The 21,950-nt window shown below is 38.2% G+C and overlaps 1 protein-coding gene across 1 annotated transcript; it reads right to left on the bottom strand.

Moving 5' to 3' along the window:
- Window positions 1-531: 531 nt before the first annotated feature.
- On the bottom strand, window positions 532-15,647 carry GATM (glycine amidinotransferase). The gene is made up of 9 exons (XM_026060563.1): window positions 15,579-15,647; window positions 14,939-15,157; window positions 9,087-9,282; window positions 7,622-7,812; window positions 6,128-6,265; window positions 5,681-5,845; window positions 3,679-3,742; window positions 3,449-3,565; window positions 532-1,426 (listed from the first exon to the last, which is right to left on the bottom strand). The coding sequence occupies exons 1-9, from the start codon at window positions 15,645-15,647 to the stop codon at window positions 1,314-1,316; spliced, it is 1,272 nt and encodes a 423-aa protein (XP_025916348.1). The 3' UTR covers window positions 532-1,313.
- Window positions 15,648-21,950: the final 6,303 nt, after the last annotated feature.

Below are 21,950 nucleotides of genomic sequence, written 5' to 3'. Positions count from 1 at the left end.
ATTCCAGATGTACAAATATCTAGCAGTCCTGTTTGGTCTTATCCAGCTCTGGGAACAAATGCCTGTAAATGACTATATGGCTTATAATCATAGTTTGTCAGCATGTCATGCTTATCTGATTTTGCAAGACCTTCTTTGTTGAGTTGCACTGTTACATGAACTAGTAGATCCCTCCAAACTCTGGTAAATGTCTAATTAGGGTTACTCCCCCTCCCCCACTAACCATATACTTCTGTGCAAGAAAGAAGCTGCAACACAGTACAGGAACACCGCAGTACAAGAACAAGGATCTCCTGTAGTACTCAAATGCCTAAAATGTTAGGTATTTTACAGAAAAACGCCATCCTGATCAGATACTTCGTGTTTAGTCATTTCTAGAAGAAGGGCAACACAAACAGAATGCAAAAAAGTTTATTAACATAAAAAGTACATATCCAGTAATCAATATGAAAATTCTTTCACAGCATCTGGCATGTTTTTGATACATCTTTTTGTATCTGCCACAGTTTAAAGGTTTTGGGAAGAGGGTGGTTTTTGTAGGTTTTTTTTTTTAAAACAGTTGTATGTAAACAATTCACAAACTGAAGCCTGCAGATGCAGCAAATTAGCTATCATTTGTACACTTTTAAAGTTAAATAAAAGAACTAATTTCAGCAATATAAAAAGCAATATAAAAAGTATTCAGTGATGCATGACAAATGTGTCAGAAGAGAAAAATGTAGACATAAGAGGGACATGGCAAGTAAGTGAATATGCTTTAAATGTTATTAGACCACACTGGAAATTCTCCTTAAATATATGCATGGCCCAACATGAAAAGCATTATAAAATTACTTGGTTTCACAAGAGATCTGTACAGTTACATCTGTATTAACTGTATTAAACAGTAATATATTAGAAAAATAAACTGATTAAAAGAAATAAGAAATGTTAACTCAAGTTTAACATTTCAAGCTGCCTTTTTGACAGAGTACTAGACAGAGGTAGATGTCTAATATCAGTGGCCATGCTATTCTAGCAAGAGCCTTTAGCTATCTTGTCAAGTTTTTACATTCAAAGCCAGTGAAAAGGCTTCACGAATAACAGATATCTTTCAAAAAGCCAGCCAGAAAACCTGTATTGCAGATGGAAGTAGATTCAATTATACTGCTTAATGCAAAGAGTAGGCAAGTAAATCATTCGCCAGACCACTATAAGGACACCACTGATCAAGCACTAGAGCTCATGCAGTTGTTTCTAACAAAAAGGTGAAATTTATTCGTTTCCTATGCTTATTTTAGAAGTTGAACCACTGCTGCCTAGCTGGCCAATAACTAGTCAAAATAAGATTGCAGGGTACCACGGCGGCGGATATCACATGTCCAGCAGTGGAAACCACCTCCCAAGGAATTGGCATGGCGAATGCTCACTTTAATTGTAGAAATGCCTGCAAGAAACATACATTGCACACTTTAAAATGAGAATCTCAAGTTCACATTGTAGGCTTTGCTCAGAACTTTAGACAATGCTTTAGCAGATCATACAGCTTGATGCAAGTATAGAAAATATTTACTACCCATTTGTAAAGCATTTTTCTTCAACTTCTAGGCAAAGAACAAGCTAAAAAACATGGCCTGCTTATTTATTCCAGCAATACCCTCAGAAATACACAGTGCCTGAAACGCAGCCAGTGTTTGATGTGTTCTGATGTGCTGGTCTAAAATAAATAAAAATAATGAAAAAAGGTCTTTGCTGTAGGTATGTGAAGAATTAGCTGAACTGCTGATATGACACACGACCAGGGCACATTTATATAAATCTGTGTGAGCATTTAGAGTTCAGACACTGAATGGACTCTTTAAAGTGCCTTTTTAGAAAAACAGCATTTGAAAAAGTTTGGGGCTCTGAGTTCTTTCTCAGAGAGAGAACAGGGCTGTTATATTTGCTACCTAGGTGCAAGTTAAACTTCCTCCCAGTTCTTTTCAGCTCTGTCTCAACTGTGGCTCAGCTCATACAAAACCCTGACAGATGGGCTAAGATCAGAAGACTTTTCTGTTATGAAGTCTGCCTTTTTGTTTCTTGGTGCTTTCAACAGCTCAGGAGAAGCTTGGTAGAAACCTTCAGATAGGTCAGAGATACCTTCATTCCCAGTACCCCATCTCAGTCCTAGGAACTTACTGACTACAGGAATTTGTTCAGAATGCGGCTACACAGACTGAAGTTCCCATGTGAAGGATGTGTCATGACTGGCATTAAAAGCCTCATTTCCTAAGCATTTTAAAGCACTTATAAATCCTCAGCTCCTTGGTAATGTAGAGAAATAAAACTACTTAAGACTGAAAAGCTAAGTTTTTCACCAAAGGTTGTACAGTCAGTCATTAAGAGAGCAGATTAAAGCATTACATTGCATAGTTTCCACCTATGATCTGGCTCAGATGTGCGGGAAGCTTCAATAAGTGCACTCCTCCACAGCACTAGCCCTTTAGGTTCAGAGTTATCTTCCATCTTTGGTTCATTCTCGCCTTCCCATCATTTGTTTCTCCCTTTAAAATGTCTTCTGCTACTGGGATTTATCATCTCTTACTCCAGTACAATGCTCCCTCATTTTCCTTGACTTCATCTCTCTACCAGTCTTACTACTCTGTAAACTTTTGCACCACCATGTGTGCTTACCTTGATGTGAGACAACTGGTTGGAGCATCAAGCAGTCTCACTACCCTGTGACTGATTAACTCACTATGAGCCACAAGTACAGCTATCTACATCCTTGCACTCCAGCATGAGGAAAGCAGCTAGATTAACTGGATGACTTTTAATAGGTTTTTAAATCTATTTTATTTGTCTTTGCAATCAACTGTGCACAGTCACTGTGTGACTTCCGGAATTTATATGCAATTAGTTATCCTGACACTGCATATCTAAGCTCTTGCTAAAGAAATTGTCCTACCATGGAGTTGCACCTCTCACAGGAGAGAGATTCTCCATAAATGCACTGAAATATCTGTGTCAAGTGGTCTAAATTTGACGGTTTAAAATACAAAAAAAAACATTTGAAACTGGAAAATCTGAAGGCATTTCAACCATGAGGGATAGACAGCTCTACATCACCCAGCCACTTGTGCACTCATTCTCTCCTAGACCGATTTTGATCTCCAAACTGAACAGACAATAAGTTCTGTGTGAAAAAAGCTCATTCAAAACCACGTTAGCAGTAGTTTTAATTGCTACAAGAACCTTCATTTCCTGCAAGTTGTAGGGGGCAGATGACATTAAATAGTCCACACTCACATGACTGAAGTATTCAGGAAAGAATTCACTGAATGATTCTTATTTGTCAATCCAATAGTTTGAATATTTTCTCCAGTGCTGGCTGCTTTGACTACTATGAGTGAAACCTCTGTTCATCCTGATAGGCATAGGTGATCAAGATCATTTAGTTTTAAGTATATGTTAAAATGAGTTAACGTACCTAGATTTTCAAACATCTTCTGAATTGATGTCTCATTGGCATCCACCATCACACGCTTTTCATCCAGCATTAAGACATTCATGGAGAGCCATTTAGAAGACATCCACAGTGGGTGGTCTAAACACATTAAAATGAACTTGCTACAATGGTTGTACATTTTATACCAATGTTGCCTCAAAAATACTCTTAAAAACTCTTAGAATTCTTAGAAAAGAGTGAACTCAACATACCATCTGGGATGAGTGGCACTGGGGGATGAACCACTGTCCAGCCTGCTTTCTTGAAAAGCTCTATCTGAAAGAGTAATTTATTTATATTCTAAACAGGGGTCTTAAAAGTATCACACTACTTCCTCCAACTATGCCACATTCTCCTCAGGATACTTCAATATACATAGCATCCCCTTTCCACAGTTCACTGTTCTTTCCCTCATTCAAATTCAATCCACAAACCCAGCTTTCACATAAGCATCTTTTGAAAACTTTTTCAGACTTTGTATTCCGCTAGCATTTATTTCTATGGAGTTTTTTTGTTGTTTGATTTTTGTTTGTTTTAAACACGTTAGATACACTGGAGATGTTAAAGAGAGAAGTAACAAAGGCAGTTTAGATCCTGTGAAGTGAGAGTAAAACTAGTAACAGCACAATAGTATTAAATTCTGTATTTTTAGTACTTTTCCTTACATATGACTGTACAAACCATCGATGCTATGAATTATACGATCATTTATAGAAACAAAAATACCATGTAAAAACAAAATTTTGCATCATGCTTCATATGAATCTTAATATCACAGAATATGTAGCTTATTTAACAAAGGAAGCAAAATATAGGCATCCTAGGGAATAATATTTTGTATCTATTTATTACAAGTTACACAGAGTTAAAAATAAGAGGACAATTTGGCTAGAGAGAATTGGCTTCTGGATTTTGAATACTTGGAAGAGCTCTTTATTCAAGTGTTACCACAAGGGGGCGCTCCAATTTTGAAAACAAACAGCACAGTCTGCAAGTATTTTAGGAAAGGTCTCCTTTCACCCGCACTTCCCCCCATTTCCTGGTCATCCAAACTGCCAAAACAGTTTTTATGAAACAAGGCTGCAGGACTCTTCTACTATCCACATACATGACAGTTTTCATGAACAAGTAGTCCCAGCAAATGGGTGCAACACAAGTAGACCAAAGAGCCTCCTCCTGTGAGCAAGATTATGAAGAACAGGGAAAGGGAAAAGGGGAGGGAAAAACTATGGTTGTTTTTAAAAATATATTCTCATAATTGTCATCACAAGAGGTGGCAATTGATGTGACCATTTGCACTGAGGCCACTTGCTGAGAAGAGACTAACAATGTTTAAGAGCTATGTGGTGCACATTTACTTCATCTCCACTGTGCACAGCTCTATCCCCACTGATTTAGTATCATCAGTTATTACCATGTGGTTGCACAGCTCCTGGAAATAATGGGGATCCTAACCAAAAATCCTCAACACTGGCCCAGTACAGGTAACACGTCTGTAACACTGAGGTGAGCTCTTACTCCCTCTGCAAGACTTTCTGATCTTACACTATTTAGAAGTATTAGCTTTTCTCAGAGTGAAGTAGTAGGTCTTACACTCTGAACCAGACTGCCTCTTTTCTACTCTTCAAAAAGTATTTCTCATTCAGTTATTCAAAGCTGAATGCCTGAGCATCTAACTGTACCAATGGCAAGAATCTGGTAGTAATTCTGAAGGAGAGGCTTCCAATAATAAAGTAAAATAAAAGGAAAAATTACTCACCTGAACTGCAGAAAATCCCCAATTTCTCTCTGGATACCAATAACATATGTAAGTAGTGAAAGTGTTAGAGAAGTTGTATATTCTGTGTACTTGCTTTGATGCTACACAGTCTAATATAAAATAGATCACTTCGTGTTTGGACTATGCATATAAAAAGAAACACATTACATGCTCTCCTCTAGTGAGGCTAAGTGGAAGTAAGGAGCAGCAGCAGAAAACAGGGAGAGCACTGGTCATTCACTGCTGAAAAAGTTCCATCAGAGTAGAGATGCAAATACAGATACAAATTCCTGAATCCACGTCTGAGTGCTGCCTAAATACTGTAGCTTAATATTATTCACGTGTATATGAAATAAACTTAATGGATTAGCAATTGTTCAACAGGGATCTACTCCAGTCAAGTCATTTTTAAATACGAAACACTATTGCTACTTTTGCCTTTCTTACAACCTCACCTGATGGCAAGGACGATCTGGGTTAGACAGCACAAGACCAGGTCCAATGATATTAAATGTGGCATCAATGTGCATAGGGTTAGGATCCTTAAAGGATACCACATGCACTCTATAGTCTGGTGCAAGATGTCGCTTCATCCATTCAATGCCCATGTAATTGGTAACCTGAGAATAAAAAAATTTTTGCTTTAGTTTTGTAGGCTAGAATATGGAGGGCATCCAAACTTAGTTTACATTACTAAGAAAATATTTAAACCCAAAATACTAAAAGTTTGTGCCTTTAGCTAACTTCTTAGCTGTAAGACGTTTTCACCCTGTATGTCAGAAATTCTATGAATAACTTTTGCTGTCAACACTAACATTTTAATGTTGATCAGGAATTCAAGAATGCATATAAAACTCTTTGCAAGATAGATATCAAAACTGTTGGAAGAAATCTTTGTCTACCTGACTCCTTTGCACAAAGATATCTCTTCCAGCTCTAATGAAGTCAGCAGCATCGAAGCATGGCTCAAATTCAGTAGTTACAAATTTCCCCTGAGCAGCTAGCTTATGTCTGTCTTCAACAGAGCAGATGGGATAATCCTAGTCATAAAAAGAGATAACTTTAGGTTGGTTGAGTTGGTACGGAAATTTTTCAAAACTAATTGCTACTACAGAACATTTTGAAGTTAAGAAAATAAGTTTATATTGATAGCTGGTACATTCCTTGAAGTTGGCTTTGCTTTCTTGTTTCTAGAAAGAAAAAAGCAAAAAACTGTAGAAGCCCAAATAGGTGAAGTACATTCAAGAATAGGTGATGATATAATAAGAGACAATAGTAACTCCAGAGAAATTAACTTCTCTTGACAGCAACTGTCTCTGCAGTATTCTAGCCTCTGGACTAAAAGTATTCATTACCAACTGAGCCACATTGAAGTTTAACAAAAAACCCTTGTATATCTGTCAGTCCGACAAATCACAGCACAGTGACAGAAAAAACAGCATGCAAACTATTTCCTAACAAAAGTGGACTCTGTACTTTCCACATTTTTGGAATGAAGCAGTACTTTAACCTAGAAGGAAGATCTTCAGGAATGTAAACGCATTTTAGCATCAAACAATGCAATTAAGAACAAATGGGGTGGAACAGACAGCACAAAAGCTACCAGATGAACAAGCATGCTTTGGAATAAGCTCTGGAAGTTTATCTAATGCTTACCTTACTCTAAGGTAATTCCATTGAACAAGAGACTTCCTTACATCATTGAGAACCTGTCATTGTTCCCAAACAGTTATAAACATTCCACAACCAATCTTATTACACTTCATAGTAGATGAAAGGCCTTTACCTTGACCTAATGCACTCGTGGGCCTGTAGAGAACTACCAAAATTGTCTGAATCAAAGTAAATTGTTATGAAGTCTTAAAAAATAAAAAGTGACCTTTCCTTTCTTCCCAAGTACTCTGAATTTAAGCATCTTCGAGTGGATCCTCCACTTTTTATTTTAAGTAACTTCAAAAATACTAATTGATCATGCAAAATAAGAATTAGAGGTCTTTTCTGTGGGGAAAAAAAAGATGCACACTCTTCCACTTCCCTGATAAACTCAGGGAACATGGACATTCTCTTGAGACTGTATTTCTTTAAAGTAATCTTTGTGATGACCTTCTAGTGGTCCTTCCTCTTTAGTAATGCTAAGTTAGAGCCAGTAATCAAAATAATTCCAAGCAGACTTGAATTGAACAGGTAGAACTTCCTGTTTCTTATTCCCTACTAGTACACACCAAGTGTCATCCAGAAAAGCTGCATAATGTTTGCAAGCATTATTTTAAAAAATACACAAAAAATTACAGTATTTCTCAATTCTTGTAAGTTTTGTGAAACCTAGACATCAGGTTGAAGCTACCAAAGTTCTGTGAAACCAGAACTGAAGTTCTGAAACAAAATGAGAACAATACCTGATCATAGAGTTTATCTGCCATTGTGGGTTTGGGTGCAGTTGTCCACTTAGCACCACAGCTGAAATACTCTTTGATTAGTTGCCTATATGCTCTGTACTCAAAGAAACGAGCACGCCAAGCCATAGGAGCTTCAATAATTTCATTTCCCACCACCAACAGGATGTCTCTTGGCATGGCAGCATACATACCTGAAAAGAAAAAGGTCATTAACCTATGAGACAGCTCTTTCAGTCTATTCAATTTTCACCCTAACTTCTACCATTGCTTCTATCTGAAAGATTGGCAAAGAGCATCTTTACAAAAATCAGGAAGCCAGCCCATAATTTGAGGTCCCTACTCACATTCTTCAATAATGTTTCAAAGTGACATTATCCCTTCAAAAATACATGCAACATTTTACTGCAAAGCCTCAGTCATAATGAGTTTATGGCTAGATAAAAGCCATCTACAATCTAGTTCTCACTTTGTAATTTAGTTAATGGAAATTAAATAGACAAATGCTTATGAGTTGCTCAAAAGGCTTTTGAATAAGGTGATTGGTAGTAGGTTTTCCCAAAGGACCTCATTTCCTTGTACACTATCCTCTTAAAAAGTAAGAGCAGAGAGGAAGAGGAGTTTGAGGTAGCACAGAACTAGTGCAGGATGCAATCACATTAGAACAATCAAATGAGCAAAACAAGCAAACACTCAAATCAACCGCTTTCTTATTACATTGCTAAGACTTTTCATAATCATTATCTGGTCTGTAACAAATGTGAATTCCAGCAGTGTAAACCAACTTAAGAACACATTTGACATGTGAAAAGAACCTGGAGATTACACTTGATGCCAAGTTGAGTATAAGCCAGTGTGCTCTCAATGCAAATAAAGCAAGCTACATCCTGTGCTACTTGGAGGAATGCGGCCAGTAGATGCAGGGAAGTTCAGACTAGGCATGGTGAGGCCCCTTCTGGAGTATGCTTCCAATTTTAGGCCTCCCCAGTTTAAGATGGAACTTGAGAAACTGTAGGATCCAAAAGAGGGCTATAGAGCCAGTCAGGGGCCTTAGAGCACATGACCTGTGAGGAAAGCTTGAGGGACCTCAGCTTATTTCATATGGCAAAGGGGTGGCAAAGTAAGAGCAGTCTACAATTACTTGAAGGGCAATTAAATATGACAGTGAAACACTTCTTTGTAATGGCAGCGGTAATATAACAATGGCAACAAATGGGAGTGTGGGAGATTCAGGTTAAGTATTAGGAAAAAGTCTTTCATGAGGAAGTTTGTGCAGCACTAGAACAGCTCACCAAGAGAGGTGGAATCTCTGTCCCTGGAGATTTTCCAAGCCACAGCTACACAAAGCCATGTCTGACCTGATCTAGCATTGGCAACAGTCCTGCTCCAAGCAGAAAGCTAGACGAGATGACCTCCAAAATGAGAGCAAAACAGGCTATAAGGCTTCTAACAATAGAAGAACATTTACCTGTAGACTCAAAATCAGGTGTTTTATATTTGACAGACCAGTCAATTGGATCAGGCCTCTTGACAATTACACCTTCTCTTTTCAAAATATTGCACATTTCTTCAATTTCAGCAATAGCTTTTTTTAAATGCTCTTTGGGGAAGCTCTGGCCTCCAAACTTCTGATAAAATCCCCAATACTTTTCATATGTGTTGGCCTAAGAGAAAAAGACAGGTAAGTGACCAAAATAACTGATGCTTATTCTTTGTACAGTGAAATATATGCATAATACACAATTTTTGATGTTCAAAGTTTGTTGTTTTTCTCTTTGACTGACTCCACATTGCACTGTACACAATCATCACCCTCACATGCCCCAGTGTGCCTTGTATCTGTTCCTGCAATACTTTGAAGAGACACTAAGAACTGTTAATGTCCTGCAAATCCTTCTCATATCAAGAACCTGGAAACAAAACAAGGGAGAAGCTTCAAGACTTCAGATAAATACTGCCAATTCCTGATTGATAATTCCTAGCCTAGCAGCAACCTGCTGTCTTTATTTTCTGTCTTTATTACTACTATTCATATTTACCATTGGCAAGGTTCTCCTCAGATGTTTTATGATGTGCATGTTTCAGCTATCAAACTTGTAAAAAAACAGTTGTTAGTCTAGGTCTGAATGGTTGGTGTCTTCATAAATACTTACACATAGTAACATAGAATTAAGTTTCAGTTGCATGGGCTGAGAAGACTCAGACAATTAGAAGAAAGTTTCAGTACTACTGACAGTCGGTACATGTGGCATGACGTCCAAGGAAAAAGTCCTCTTAAGAGCAGCAGGAAGCACAGGAGGGGGAGGAATTCCCCTGGAATGTGGAGAGGTATATATTTCATTCCATTTGGAAGTTCAATGTTTTGACTTTTCAGACAGGATTTTTAGGGTTGCTTATTTCCTCATCTTTTTGGATAGATTGATTGATAGCTTATCCTATCACTTGTTTCTATTGTGTAAATATTATAAATAATGTCATAAATACTTTCTTTAAAGGTTTCTTTCCCTCTCTAGTCATAGCCTTACAGAAAGGCTCATTATTATCAAGCCACAGATGAAAAATCAAGAGAAACTAAAACATCTTCCAGATATACTTCTGTTAATATTTACTGCCTAGTATTGCTGAGTGTCCAGGAAAGATTTGGTCATTACACTAGACCTATACAAGCATACTAAACATGTACCAAACCCTATACATTCTGCTGCTTAATAAGGCTAGCAGACAAATTTAAGAAAACAACCCTGAGCTTAAGTATCCAAAAGCTATGTGTCTGCAGTGATCTTCTTATAATCTTACTTCAGTATCATCACATAACAGTGACGTCAGGGATTCTAAAGCTATCCCAAGTACTGATGACTTATGCCCTGTTGGCTAGAAGTGGCCATACCTCAGATAAAGAAACGGTCTAGAATAAGTGTGATTGTAAATTCACCTGTCAAGGTTTGATTAAAACAACTATAACACTTACATGCCTAAATCCTCTGGTCCCAGAATCCTGTGATAGTCTTCTGCAATTAAAAACTAATTAATTCCAAATTGTATCATAGTACTCATGGTTTAAACAAAACAAATGAGGCTGCCTCAGTTCAGCACATCTGTGAATGCTGTTTATTCATACTTGTAAGCTGTGAAACCTGCAGCTTTCATGGGTTTCTGCCAACACTAACATGACAGAGGAACAAATGTGCATGGAGCCCTTTGGAATGACAGCAAAAGGGATCAGGAGAGCAAGGGGCCAGGCCTTCTCCCCTGTCAGAGTCATTTTCACTTGACACCAGGAGTAACAGTCATGGGATGCAAGAGAACCTGTCTTCCTGAACATGAGGTGTCTCCTGCCAATGCAGTCCTTACTCCCTTCAGGAAAGTAATGTGCTGGACAGACAATTCCCTTTCTGCTCAAGCAGGCAAGACAATTTATTTGAAAGCATGTCTGATTTCCTTTAATAACTCAGCATATCCATTGCATTCTCTGCTATTTCTGAATATTTCCCCTCATATTTGCTCAGGCAAATATCTCAGCATGGCCATCCTGTTCCTTCAGTACTGAGTTTCGTCCACCCTTCCTGAGGAATTTATTCTTTTTTCCAAGCAAGATCTTGGGTAATTTGATCACCTCTGAGACTTGCCAGCTGCTCAGAAGTCACATGCCGATCACATGAGTGCCTACCATTGCTATGAAATCCTGTTCTGCTAATGAGACAAATTTGTCTTAAGGAGCAAAGCAAGTTATTTCCAGAACTACCCATAATGTATTTGCATCCTATTAACTCCTAAGAGGCGCTGCTCTCTTCTTCACCAGGTGTCCTCTACTACTGCTCCTCTTTTTCAAACCTGAGAAATAACAGTAGTGGTACACCAAGTTGATGGCATAATCTAGCTACAAAAGTAGCTTAAGACAGAGTAAGGATAACACCATAACACTACTCATGATCCCTGCTTTCTGAATAGCAGGGAAAAGGGTACATGACTAGGACATCTATTTCAGACTGATTCAGGGTTGAGATTTCAGACACCTGTGATCATATACTTACAAGGTGTTTCTGGTTAGGATACAGAAGAGTTAAATAGTCTTCTCAATGCATCTTACAACCTACACTGAGATTCTCCTTGTACCTGAGAAATCGGAGTAGTATTTAAGAAAACAAGTTGTTTAAGAAATTTAAGAAAATGGTGTAAAAAAAATTGGTTTTAATATGGAAGAAGCAGAATTACTCCTTACAATTGTTTTTTTTTTTTTTAACATTTTGAGGAATAAAGGAATACTGTTTGAAAAGAATCACACCTAGTACTGTGTGGTAGAACATTAATGTTCTCTAGATCTACATTCAAGCTAGTTATGACAGTTACAAAATTTAATACACAAACATATCAAAGTGCTTTTTTGCCTAATTCAGTAGTAGAACCTCAACTTTTCACCCAAGATATAATAGCTAATTGTGGTAATAATCCCTCTTCACCAAAAATTATTCACAAAATTATTATTCATGAATTATACTGCAAAACATTGCAAAGTAAAAAGCCATAAAGCTCAACTATTTGACTAAGTGCCAACTGTTTCAGAATACATCTGAACTATGAGATTAAGTTTGACCAACAGGCTAATTCAAAAAAAGGGCATCTTCCCAATTAACATAATGTTAACCTTCTAGTTTCCATTTCCCACATCTTCCCACCAGTACCTAACCTACATATGCCATTTCAAGTTCCCTGAAAGATATGCAAAGTAGCCAACAAGTGTCAGCTCATTAATATTTATCAGATAGGTAGGGCTCTATATTCAACTCATTCATTCCTCCTTCTTATGCCAAGCACATCATTTATAGATAATAGCCTTAAGTGTATGCCAAAAGCATGTCTCAGGTACAGAGAACACTGAATGCAACCATACTCACCACACACCTTAAGTATTTTGTAAGTAAACACACAATTTTAAAGCACAACTTAAAAGTACTTTAAAGCAAGTGTTTACCAAAGCAGTGTTATAATCTGAGATTTACTTTCCAAAGTGTTTGAGGTCCAAAGCCTCAATTTTTCTCATACAATTCAAAATTGTTAGTTTTCAACTGCTGTTTATGACTAATGACCCTCATTCATATTAGACAGAAGGCATGTAATACATATCAACCCTAATATTGCCACTTACAGGCACAGTAACAGGGTACTGGATTATTTGTATCCCACTTCTGGGCTAGCCATTATATTACACTGGAGCAACGTAAACACACACAGGCACACACACACGTGCCTACCTTTCAGTCATGTGGCAGAGATTCTGACAATATTTGAATCTACTAATATCTTTCAGTATTGTCAAGATAGGATTTAGACTACTGCTCAGACTTTTCAGCTATGCTCCCAGGCAGATTTACTGTGGCAGTTTCTACAGCATGATTTAGTTAATACAAAAGCACAGAAAACTAGAGGAAAACAGATCTCAGCTGGCACATTTTACTACCTGTTGTGGCCAATGAATTCTTCAGACTACATGCAGTGTACTTAAAGGAAAGTTAAACATAAAGCTTGCTTTAACCCTAAATTGTAGGTCTTTGAATTACAGAGAAAATCCTATACTTTGACATTCCTCATTGAGCTTTAGATACTGTAAATAACAGAAAGTGAAGTTCTGAGCTTCACTTGATCAATTCAGGCCTAGAGAGGCACTAGAACCAGACTAACTGTATATAAAGTTACACATTAGACATTTCAAAGAATAGTTTTACCAGCATTAAGGCAGCCTTTGGCAGCCATTTGAGAACAGAATTTTGCCCCATGTGATCTTACAAAGTAACAAAGCTGGACTGTAGGGTTTTTTCTTAGTCCAATAGCTCTTTCTGTATAGTCATTACACCATTTTTAAGTATGCAAATGCACATACATACACTTTCATATTATAAATGCAAATCCTCATTAGCTTCTTCCTCTCAAGCTGCTAGAATATCTTTGAAAGGTCTGAAACAGTATGCCACAGAGGCTAGTAACTGAGCTTCAGCTTTCAAGGAATAAATCCAAGTCAATGAAGTTAGTGACAATTTTTTTTTTTTTTTTTTTTTTTTTGAGTTCACTGGGGCCAAGATATCATCTCAAATGTCCAAATGTAAGTCAAAGGATTATTTTTTTATATGGAGGGGTTAGAACTACCAAGCTGCAGTAATTCATTCAAATTTCTCCAAAAACTTTTGCCCAAAATCATGGCCCGAATTCTAAAGACAAAATATAAAGGTAAGCAGGCAATGGAGAGGGTGGGGGAAGTCTCTTTCACAGTACATCCAAAGCCTTATCTAAACTACCATTTCTGGCATTTTAAACATCTTTTCACCATCTTTACTCGACATTCTATGTCAAAACAGAGGAATTCACTTGTTTTTACTGAGGTCTTCTGGCCAGTTTTCTGAAGATAACCTCTATAATTTTACTAAGGTCTGCTCAGCAGAAATATTGTGCCAGTTCATTTTGCTAGCCTTGCATTACATGGTACCTCTGACGCTGGACAACACAGCAGCATGCTGTAGCTGTACCAGGACACTGGAAGAGGACAATTGAAGATCATTCCCAGGAATCTTAAAAGTCCAGGTAAGGTTCATGATCAGAATGTAAATCAAGCTCATCAATTGAGAGTTCCTTTTCTAAAATAGAGTTACTCTTAAAAAAGAGAATGAAAATTTCTGCTTGCTTTAAAACAACTCAAAATTCTGATTTTCTATGTAAAACTCCTTTAAAATATACATAAAAAGCAAGGCAAGGCTGAAATACAGCATTTTAGAGGTAAGAAATGTGAATTTTTCCAGGGTGCTGTTGCCATTTTAGGCATAACAAATCTGGAAATAGATGAGTATTTCCATACATTACTGACTCTAGCACATGAGATCACCTGTGAGCAATTTAAAACCTGTTTAAACAGAGGAACAGTCCTGCTAGTCCACAGCTATAGAACTCAATCTTCCTCAGCCTGAGAAGTAGAAAACTTCACTTTTTTCTAAGTGGCAAACTCCATTTAGTTTCAAGCCCCAGCTCTGCAACTAAATTTGTATCAGTCTCACCAGCTAACTCAACTGCTACAGTACTTAACTTGATAACATCTGGCCTACACTATTGAGGCATGCTGTCAACTTCTGTTAAAATAGCCAAGCCAGTTAAAAGTGGGAAGAAAAAGCATAGCCCCAGCAACATGGCTATGCTCTAAAATCCCACCAGTGTAAATAACAGCTGGACAGAAGAATTCCTGTGAGCAAACACCACACCTTGCACTGTGAAAACTTAAGCGTGTTGTATATATAAACTGCATTATTTTCCACTTAAGGTTGTGGGGTTTTTTGTTTTTACCTTAACCTCCACAGAAAAAGGAGGAACGCATGCATTTTCAGCTCTTCCCACAATGACTTCTTCCAGTGGGTCCCACTCATTATATGAGCAAACAGGACAGTCCTTAGGCACAGGGCTAGTGGCCTTATTGTCATCAGCAGCACAGGTGTTCTGGGAGGCTGTAGCTGCCTGGGTGCTCTGGAAAGATCGCTGCACCCATCCTGTAAAGACTCTTCCAAGCTTCAAATAAAAATAAAAATCATGTTTCCCTTACACATGACAAAAAGTAATAGTTTACTGTGCAAGCACCTTACACAGTAACCCCAAAGCAATGCACATAACCTGGAGCATTAACAGCAATCCACTTTTTATTAGAGCAATTCTAATTTATTCGTGGTATACTACATGCTTAAAAGACAATTTGTCTTTTAAAGTCACTTTCAGCTTAGAAGAACAGTGACTTCGGAGCACGGGGCTGACAGTGGTGACCGGGGATCACTGAACCTAGCACTGCTGAAGGGGGGTACCTGCGTGAGTCTGCCAGAGAAGTCAGCCCCCACCCACGCCCACTCCCCACCGCTCGGGRCACCCCCTCACACCCGCTCCCGACGGTGCACCCGCAGCCCCTCAGAGGCCGGCGGCGGGTCTGCGCGGCACCCACCCGCGAGCCGATGTAATGCGCCGCTTCGGCTCCGCGGCTCCCCCCGCGCAGGCACCGCACTCGCAGCATCTCCGCGCGCCCGCTGGCAGGACAGCGCAAGACAGCGCAGTTCCGCACCGCTCCGCGCCCGCCCCCACCGGCAGCGCCGCTACGGCCCCCCCGCCGCCCGCAGCCTTTATAGCGGCTCGCCACGCCCCCGGCCCCGCCCATCGGCCGAGGCGGCGCGGGGCGCGCGGAGCGCCGCGCAGCCCATATTCGGCGGGGGTGGCAGGCGCCTGCCCTTGTATAGCTGCTGCGAGGCGGCCGGCCCGGCCCCCCCGCCGCAGGGCCCCGGCCCCCGGCTCCCTCCCGCCCGCCCTCAGGCTCGCCGTGCGGGTGCTCCGCGCTCCCGGCGCTCGCGGGGAAACCCCGCCCGGTCCCATCGAGCCGACACACTGTCTGCCCGGGCGAGGGGGTCCCCAAAGCTGCCCGGCAGCTTCTTTCCACACACCTTGATTTCATTCCCACAGAGGTCTCCGGAACGGTATTTCCAGTCAGTTTTAAAATTCCTCTCTACAAAGCGTACTTAAGTCCATCATTCAGTTATTTGTAGTCATCAAATACGCATGTTTTCATTAAACCTGTAGTAGACAACAGAAACTCAATTTTACCCAAAGTTTAAATAATTCAAATGTTAAGAATACAGATTTTTAGAATACAACCTAAAGATTTTGTCATCCTCCTCAAAAGTATGTTACTTTTTTAATTATCAAGGTGCTGTTTCAATAAAATTCCAAGCATTTCATTTCAAATTTTGACTTCTTAAAATGCATACTATTGTATGATGGAAAGTCATCTTAAAATGAAAACTTGAAATGGTTAACTCCTAGTAGACCCCCGCTTCTTCATTTTCCCCACAAAATTTCACTATGGTGAAATCAACTGAGTATTTTCAAAAATACATCTATTTTAACAGAACTGCAATCCCCAATGAGAAATTCATTTGCTGCCAGCTTGCCTAACATTTCTTCAGACATGTTCAATCCTGATCCTTCAGTCCATGCTTCATTTCCCAGTGCTAGTACAGTGGGGCACAAGTGCAGACAGACATCATACTTAATATTACTTATAGGTGAGATCATGAGCAATCCTAGTGAACGCAGCAGATGTATCTATAGCAGGAAAAAGGTAAACATCATTAATAATAATGTATATTAAAACATAAACCACAATCTTAGAATACAGCAAACCAGCTACAGTTTTAACCTGCCTTAGATATAGGAATAAGCAAGCTTTACTCCACTAGGTAATTAATCATTTGACAGTTTGCCTTTTTGGCACATATAAACAATAACCTTCTTTCTAGGAGAAACAGGACAGTGCAATTTCTCTCTTCACATATTTACACAAATGCTTAAATACTTCACAACTTGGAGGTTTTAGCTATCAGGCTAGACATGGGAAAAATGACATTTGGATTCATATCAAATGAATAAGATTAAATACTTTTTAGAGCAAAGTTAATTATTTTAGTTGATATGATACCAAGCATGCTTTGTCCTGTTTCATATGACTGCAGAACTTTTTCATGAATCACTCAGCTTAGCTTGTTAGGAGTCATCTGTAACATAATGGCCTCAGACACCATCTTTCCTTGTATCAGAAAGCTTAGTGTTCTCCCAAGCTTCAAAAAGTAATTTTCTTGATGCTATTTAATCATAGTTACTAATTTCTGTCCTTGAGTTAATTAAAAAAAAAGAAACTAAGTTCTTGCTACTTATACTTGTTATTTGATTCAACTGAGTTTGCTGAGGTCATTCTACTCACTTTGACCTGGCTAAAAGAATTAATGATTGGCTTGTGGCTAAATCCAAAGGTCTTGCTTCTTTTCCTATCCTTCTTGACTTATCAGCTAGTTTTGGACCTTTGGATCATTCTTTATCAACTCAACTTACATAGTTTTTATGACTTTGCACAATATTTCTTTTCCTACCTACTACAGATGTTTGATGTTTTATAGCGTCCCTAAAATTGTCCTTGCCATCATTACAGTGGGGTTTGTGCAGAATGCTCTACCATTTATTTATTTTCCTGCTAGGCTGCATTTTTTCTGCTCGCATTTTTTTTAATGAAAACATTCTTTCCCATATCTCATACATCTGTTTCTTCCTGTCCTACATGCAGTTCCTCCTAGCTGCAAGCTAATTTTCATTTAAGTACAATCAAGGCAGAAATCCTTTCCTTCTCCTAACTGGAATGTTTACGGTCTGGCCTTGAAACCTTTACTTATGCTAAACAGCATTTACCTTTCAGCCTTCACTGAGGACCAGTCATTTGACCCCCAAATTGCCCTCCCAGGGGCCTTGATATGTGCAACACTATCAGTGTACAATCTTCTAAAATACATCCTATTCGTATCCTTATACTCTTTTCTTCACTTGATCACCTTCTGGGTCACTTGGAAAAAAAATCTCATTTGTCTCCTTAAAGTAATCACTCACTGTTGCATTTCTCTGCTTACCCCTTCTTATATTCTTTAACAACTGATTTAGCTGATATGGAATTTATCCAGTTTGCAGTCACAATGCAGGGACATTCTTACAGTTCACTCTTTTGTATCAACATGACAGTCCTCCTGCTTTTTGTATACTAGGTAGCCCTTTATATCTTCTTCCTCCTCTTCCTCTTCTACAAGACGGGCTTGATCTTCTACCAATGTAAGTTTTAACGGTGACATAAATCATTAAGCACAGCAACAGTAAGAGTTATTCCAATTTTACTTAATTTAGGTAATTCTTTTGTTACCTAAATTAAAGGTAACAATTCTAGAAACCCTGACCAAGTCCATCCATCATTTGGAATGATATATGGTACTTTGCAGGCTTATATGCAGCCATCTCATTCTGATAACTAAATAATCCATTTAAAGCAATGTAGTTACAGTTAACCAAGAACAATATTCTGGCCCAATAGCATTAAGGCATACAATATACAGTAGTAAAGTTCTAGCTTAAAGCCATATAATTAGAAAAAGCAACAGGAGACATGCAGTATAGAAAAGTTATTTTTGGCAACAGGACTAGTGTTAGCAAAGCTCAAAGCCTAAGTTCAGCTATCTTTTGGATGGTATCTGGTCTCTGGCTCATACATCTTTTTCTCTAACATTTATCTATTAAAAAAAAAAAAAACAGAAGTCTCAAAGGATTGTATTGCTGTTTAGTTGTGAATTTCCATCTGTCCAGGAACTGAGGTCACACCTTTCAGAGCCTATGTAGTTGCTTACAGTTGTAATGAGGTATAGCAATGTGCCTGAAGTACTTGAGGGGCATGATGTTTAAGGTTAAGGAACAGCTTATCCTGTCTTACCAGTATTTATGTTATAGTACTGATTAAAATTATTTGGTATAAAACATCATTTGAACTAACCATGCTTTCACATACATTTATTTTAGAAATTTAAATTGCACTCTTTTCCATCCAAAAGGTTGAAGACAACACTTTTAGTGAAATCAGCAAGTGACTCTGAAAATGGAATCAATTTACACAAGATAATTTTGTAAATTAACACTTATATACCTTCAACAGTTTTTTACTTATGATACCTCTGTTCAACAATACAATTGTGAGAGACTTAATTTCTTCTAGTGCCTTGTCAAGGATACTGCTTGCTAAATTCCAACAGACTACACCCACAAGAAGAGAATCTGGCCTAGTAACTCTTATCTGTTAGCTACCAGGAACAACATAGAAGAATCAGGTAGGCTTCTTAGAAAGCAAATTTCAAACTTCCCAGACATCTTTAACTGTTCAGAAGTCTGAACTGTTCAAGTTGAGGAAGAATCAATGCATCCCAAAATAATAAAATTACATATTAATTTTTTGCCATTTAAGCTCATAATTTTTTTGTCAGCTCTACACTCTAAAAACAGCCAAATAATTTGTCACTTGTAATTAAAACTTTTTTTTCATTTAACATATTTCACTTTAACTTGTGACCTATAATAACAGTTGAAAAATCAATCTTCTCTTTTCAGAGTCCCTTGAAAGAGATTTCATTTTGTTCTATTAAATAATGTAAAATCTGGTTTTCATTCTTCACACTCAAAAGAAAGATATAATTAGATTTAATTCCTTAACAGATCAGACAAGCTGCATTTGTAAAACGGCAGGAAATCCTTTCTCTCTAATCCCAGTTTCACCCAGATTTAACCCTTTAACTTGCTGACAAACTACATGGCTTCTGCCTATTTTGTGCTTTTTATAGTTTTTGAAGGACCAATCATGTACTTTTCCCCCAACACCAGGCCTAGGAACTTACTATGGAAACTACTTGGAAAATCTGCTCTTCTTCCTTGTCAGGACACCTTCACTGTGTGACATGTGCTGAAGTGCCAAGTTCTCCATCGGATTGCATCCAATGGATTGCTCAAGCTTGCTACCATGGAGTTTTAACTACACAATGCAGTACTTATTTCTGTGAGCACAAGAACTAAGGACACCTGATTTCCTCTCTATTTATGCAAATCATATGGTAAATGATATATCATAATTTTAAAATGGATGGTTAATTATAAACATGTATTTACCATAATCAGAGAATTTATAAAGCATCTATGTTGTGTGGTTACTCTGGTGTCTAATAGCACTGCAACCTTTCTGTTAGTCAAAGCACTTAGTCTTTTATTCCTATCCAGTTATCTATTATCATGAAACTTGTAGGAACTTAATACTGCTGAGACCTATGACTCTTTTCAAATTTGTTTGAAAGTAGCCAACAGGTTTAAGTTACCAAGGTGTGAGGGGAAGGAGAGAAAAGACACAGACAGATAAACGCACAGACAAACCATGGTCATATAACCTCATGTTCTTAGGAAACAAGACTAAAAACTTCCTTGTCTTTAAGAAATCAAAGGGTAAAAATGTTCTCCCATTTGAAAGTGGATGAATTATATAATGTTTCCTACATGTAACTTAGGTAGTGATAAATCAAAATTTTGTAAGACTGTTAGCAAACTGGTATGATTCAGTTCTGAGTGTATTATTTTATTTTATTTCAAGCAATTAAAATACCAAGCACAATAACAGCTCTAGTGAGATAATCATTAGACAAAACTTTTGGCTTAAAAGTAGTCCAAAAGAGGTTTGGAACTTTGAGCAAATAAAATAGTCCCTGTTGGGAAAATAGGACTTTCTACTGTCCTGATGGCTACTGACAAACCACATTGCATCATAAAAATGACTGGTTTAATAATTAATTTCTTTACCTAACAGAGCCTGCAGAAATCCACATTCTGACTAACACTGTATGTGCGTATAAACATGAGCACTAACATATGTATAAATATGCACGTTTTAATTTTAGATGTCAGGTTTCTATTATGGAGAGGTGACAGAGCTGAACAAAGTTCTGTGAAGGCAAGGGATTTAGTGATCATAATCCATGACATTTTACACTCTGTCATTTCCAGAGGCAATGGAGTGCTGACTACTAAGAAATGCAGGAGGTTCATGCAGCAAAAGGCACATCAGTTGGTGGGATAGATTTCATTCAGACCAGTATTTCCATGTATACAGCAACATGATCTGCCAATATTTTGTAGGGTCAGATGTGTGACAACAATTCTTTCTGTCAGGGCTGCCAAGTGAACTTCATGGCTCTACGGCATTTGAAATCTCTTGAATATCAAATATATGGTCTTGTGACATACCCTGCTGTACATTAGCATCTAAAATTGAAAACTGCTCCATATTTTTCTTGAAGAGTATTTATAAGAATTATTAGTGTAACTTTGCTGTATCCCTGGAATAACTGCCCTGCACCCGGTTTTCTTCTCACTCACATTGGAGTATAAACAAAATTGTAGCTTTGTCACATTAGGCATCTGAACAACCGCTTCAAACCAAATTCTGGGTTCCTTTAATCACCGTGTGTGTGGCAACTGGAAGTACAATGCTGGCCTCCTAATGCAAAGAGTTTTTGCGTGATTTTTGTGGCAATAAATAGCACTTGTTCTTTCTTGGAAAAGACAGGAAGCATTGGCTCTCCAATAACCTGTTAATCCATCCCAAGCTTCATGGAGAGGACAGCCCACAGCGCCAGGTATATTTTACCTCTATTTACTTTAGGGAGAAGGCTACGAAGAATGAAGGCTTTGAAGAGACTCCCTGACAAGAGGAATAAGCCACAGAACCTCAGTCACTCCGTGAAGTTTCTTGAGCTTTTTCTTCTTTAATCAGTTCTACCCTGCTCTCCTTTGCTCCACAGGCTAATTGACAGCATAGGTTCTTCCATATGAATTGGGACAGGATTATATACTAGTCTGAAGATTCCCTTTGACAGACAAGCAATTATTCAATTACTATTTTTTAGTGTATGCATGCAGGTTACTCCTG

Source organism: Apteryx rowi, unplaced genomic scaffold (assembly GCF_003343035.1).
Source record: "Apteryx rowi isolate R43461 unplaced genomic scaffold, aptRow1 scaffold_17, whole genome shotgun sequence".
Taxonomy (NCBI): domain Eukaryota; kingdom Metazoa; phylum Chordata; class Aves; order Apterygiformes; family Apterygidae; genus Apteryx; species Apteryx rowi.
Note: the sequence above shows the minus strand (reverse complement) of the source record. Positions and strands in the feature narration are given on the sequence as shown.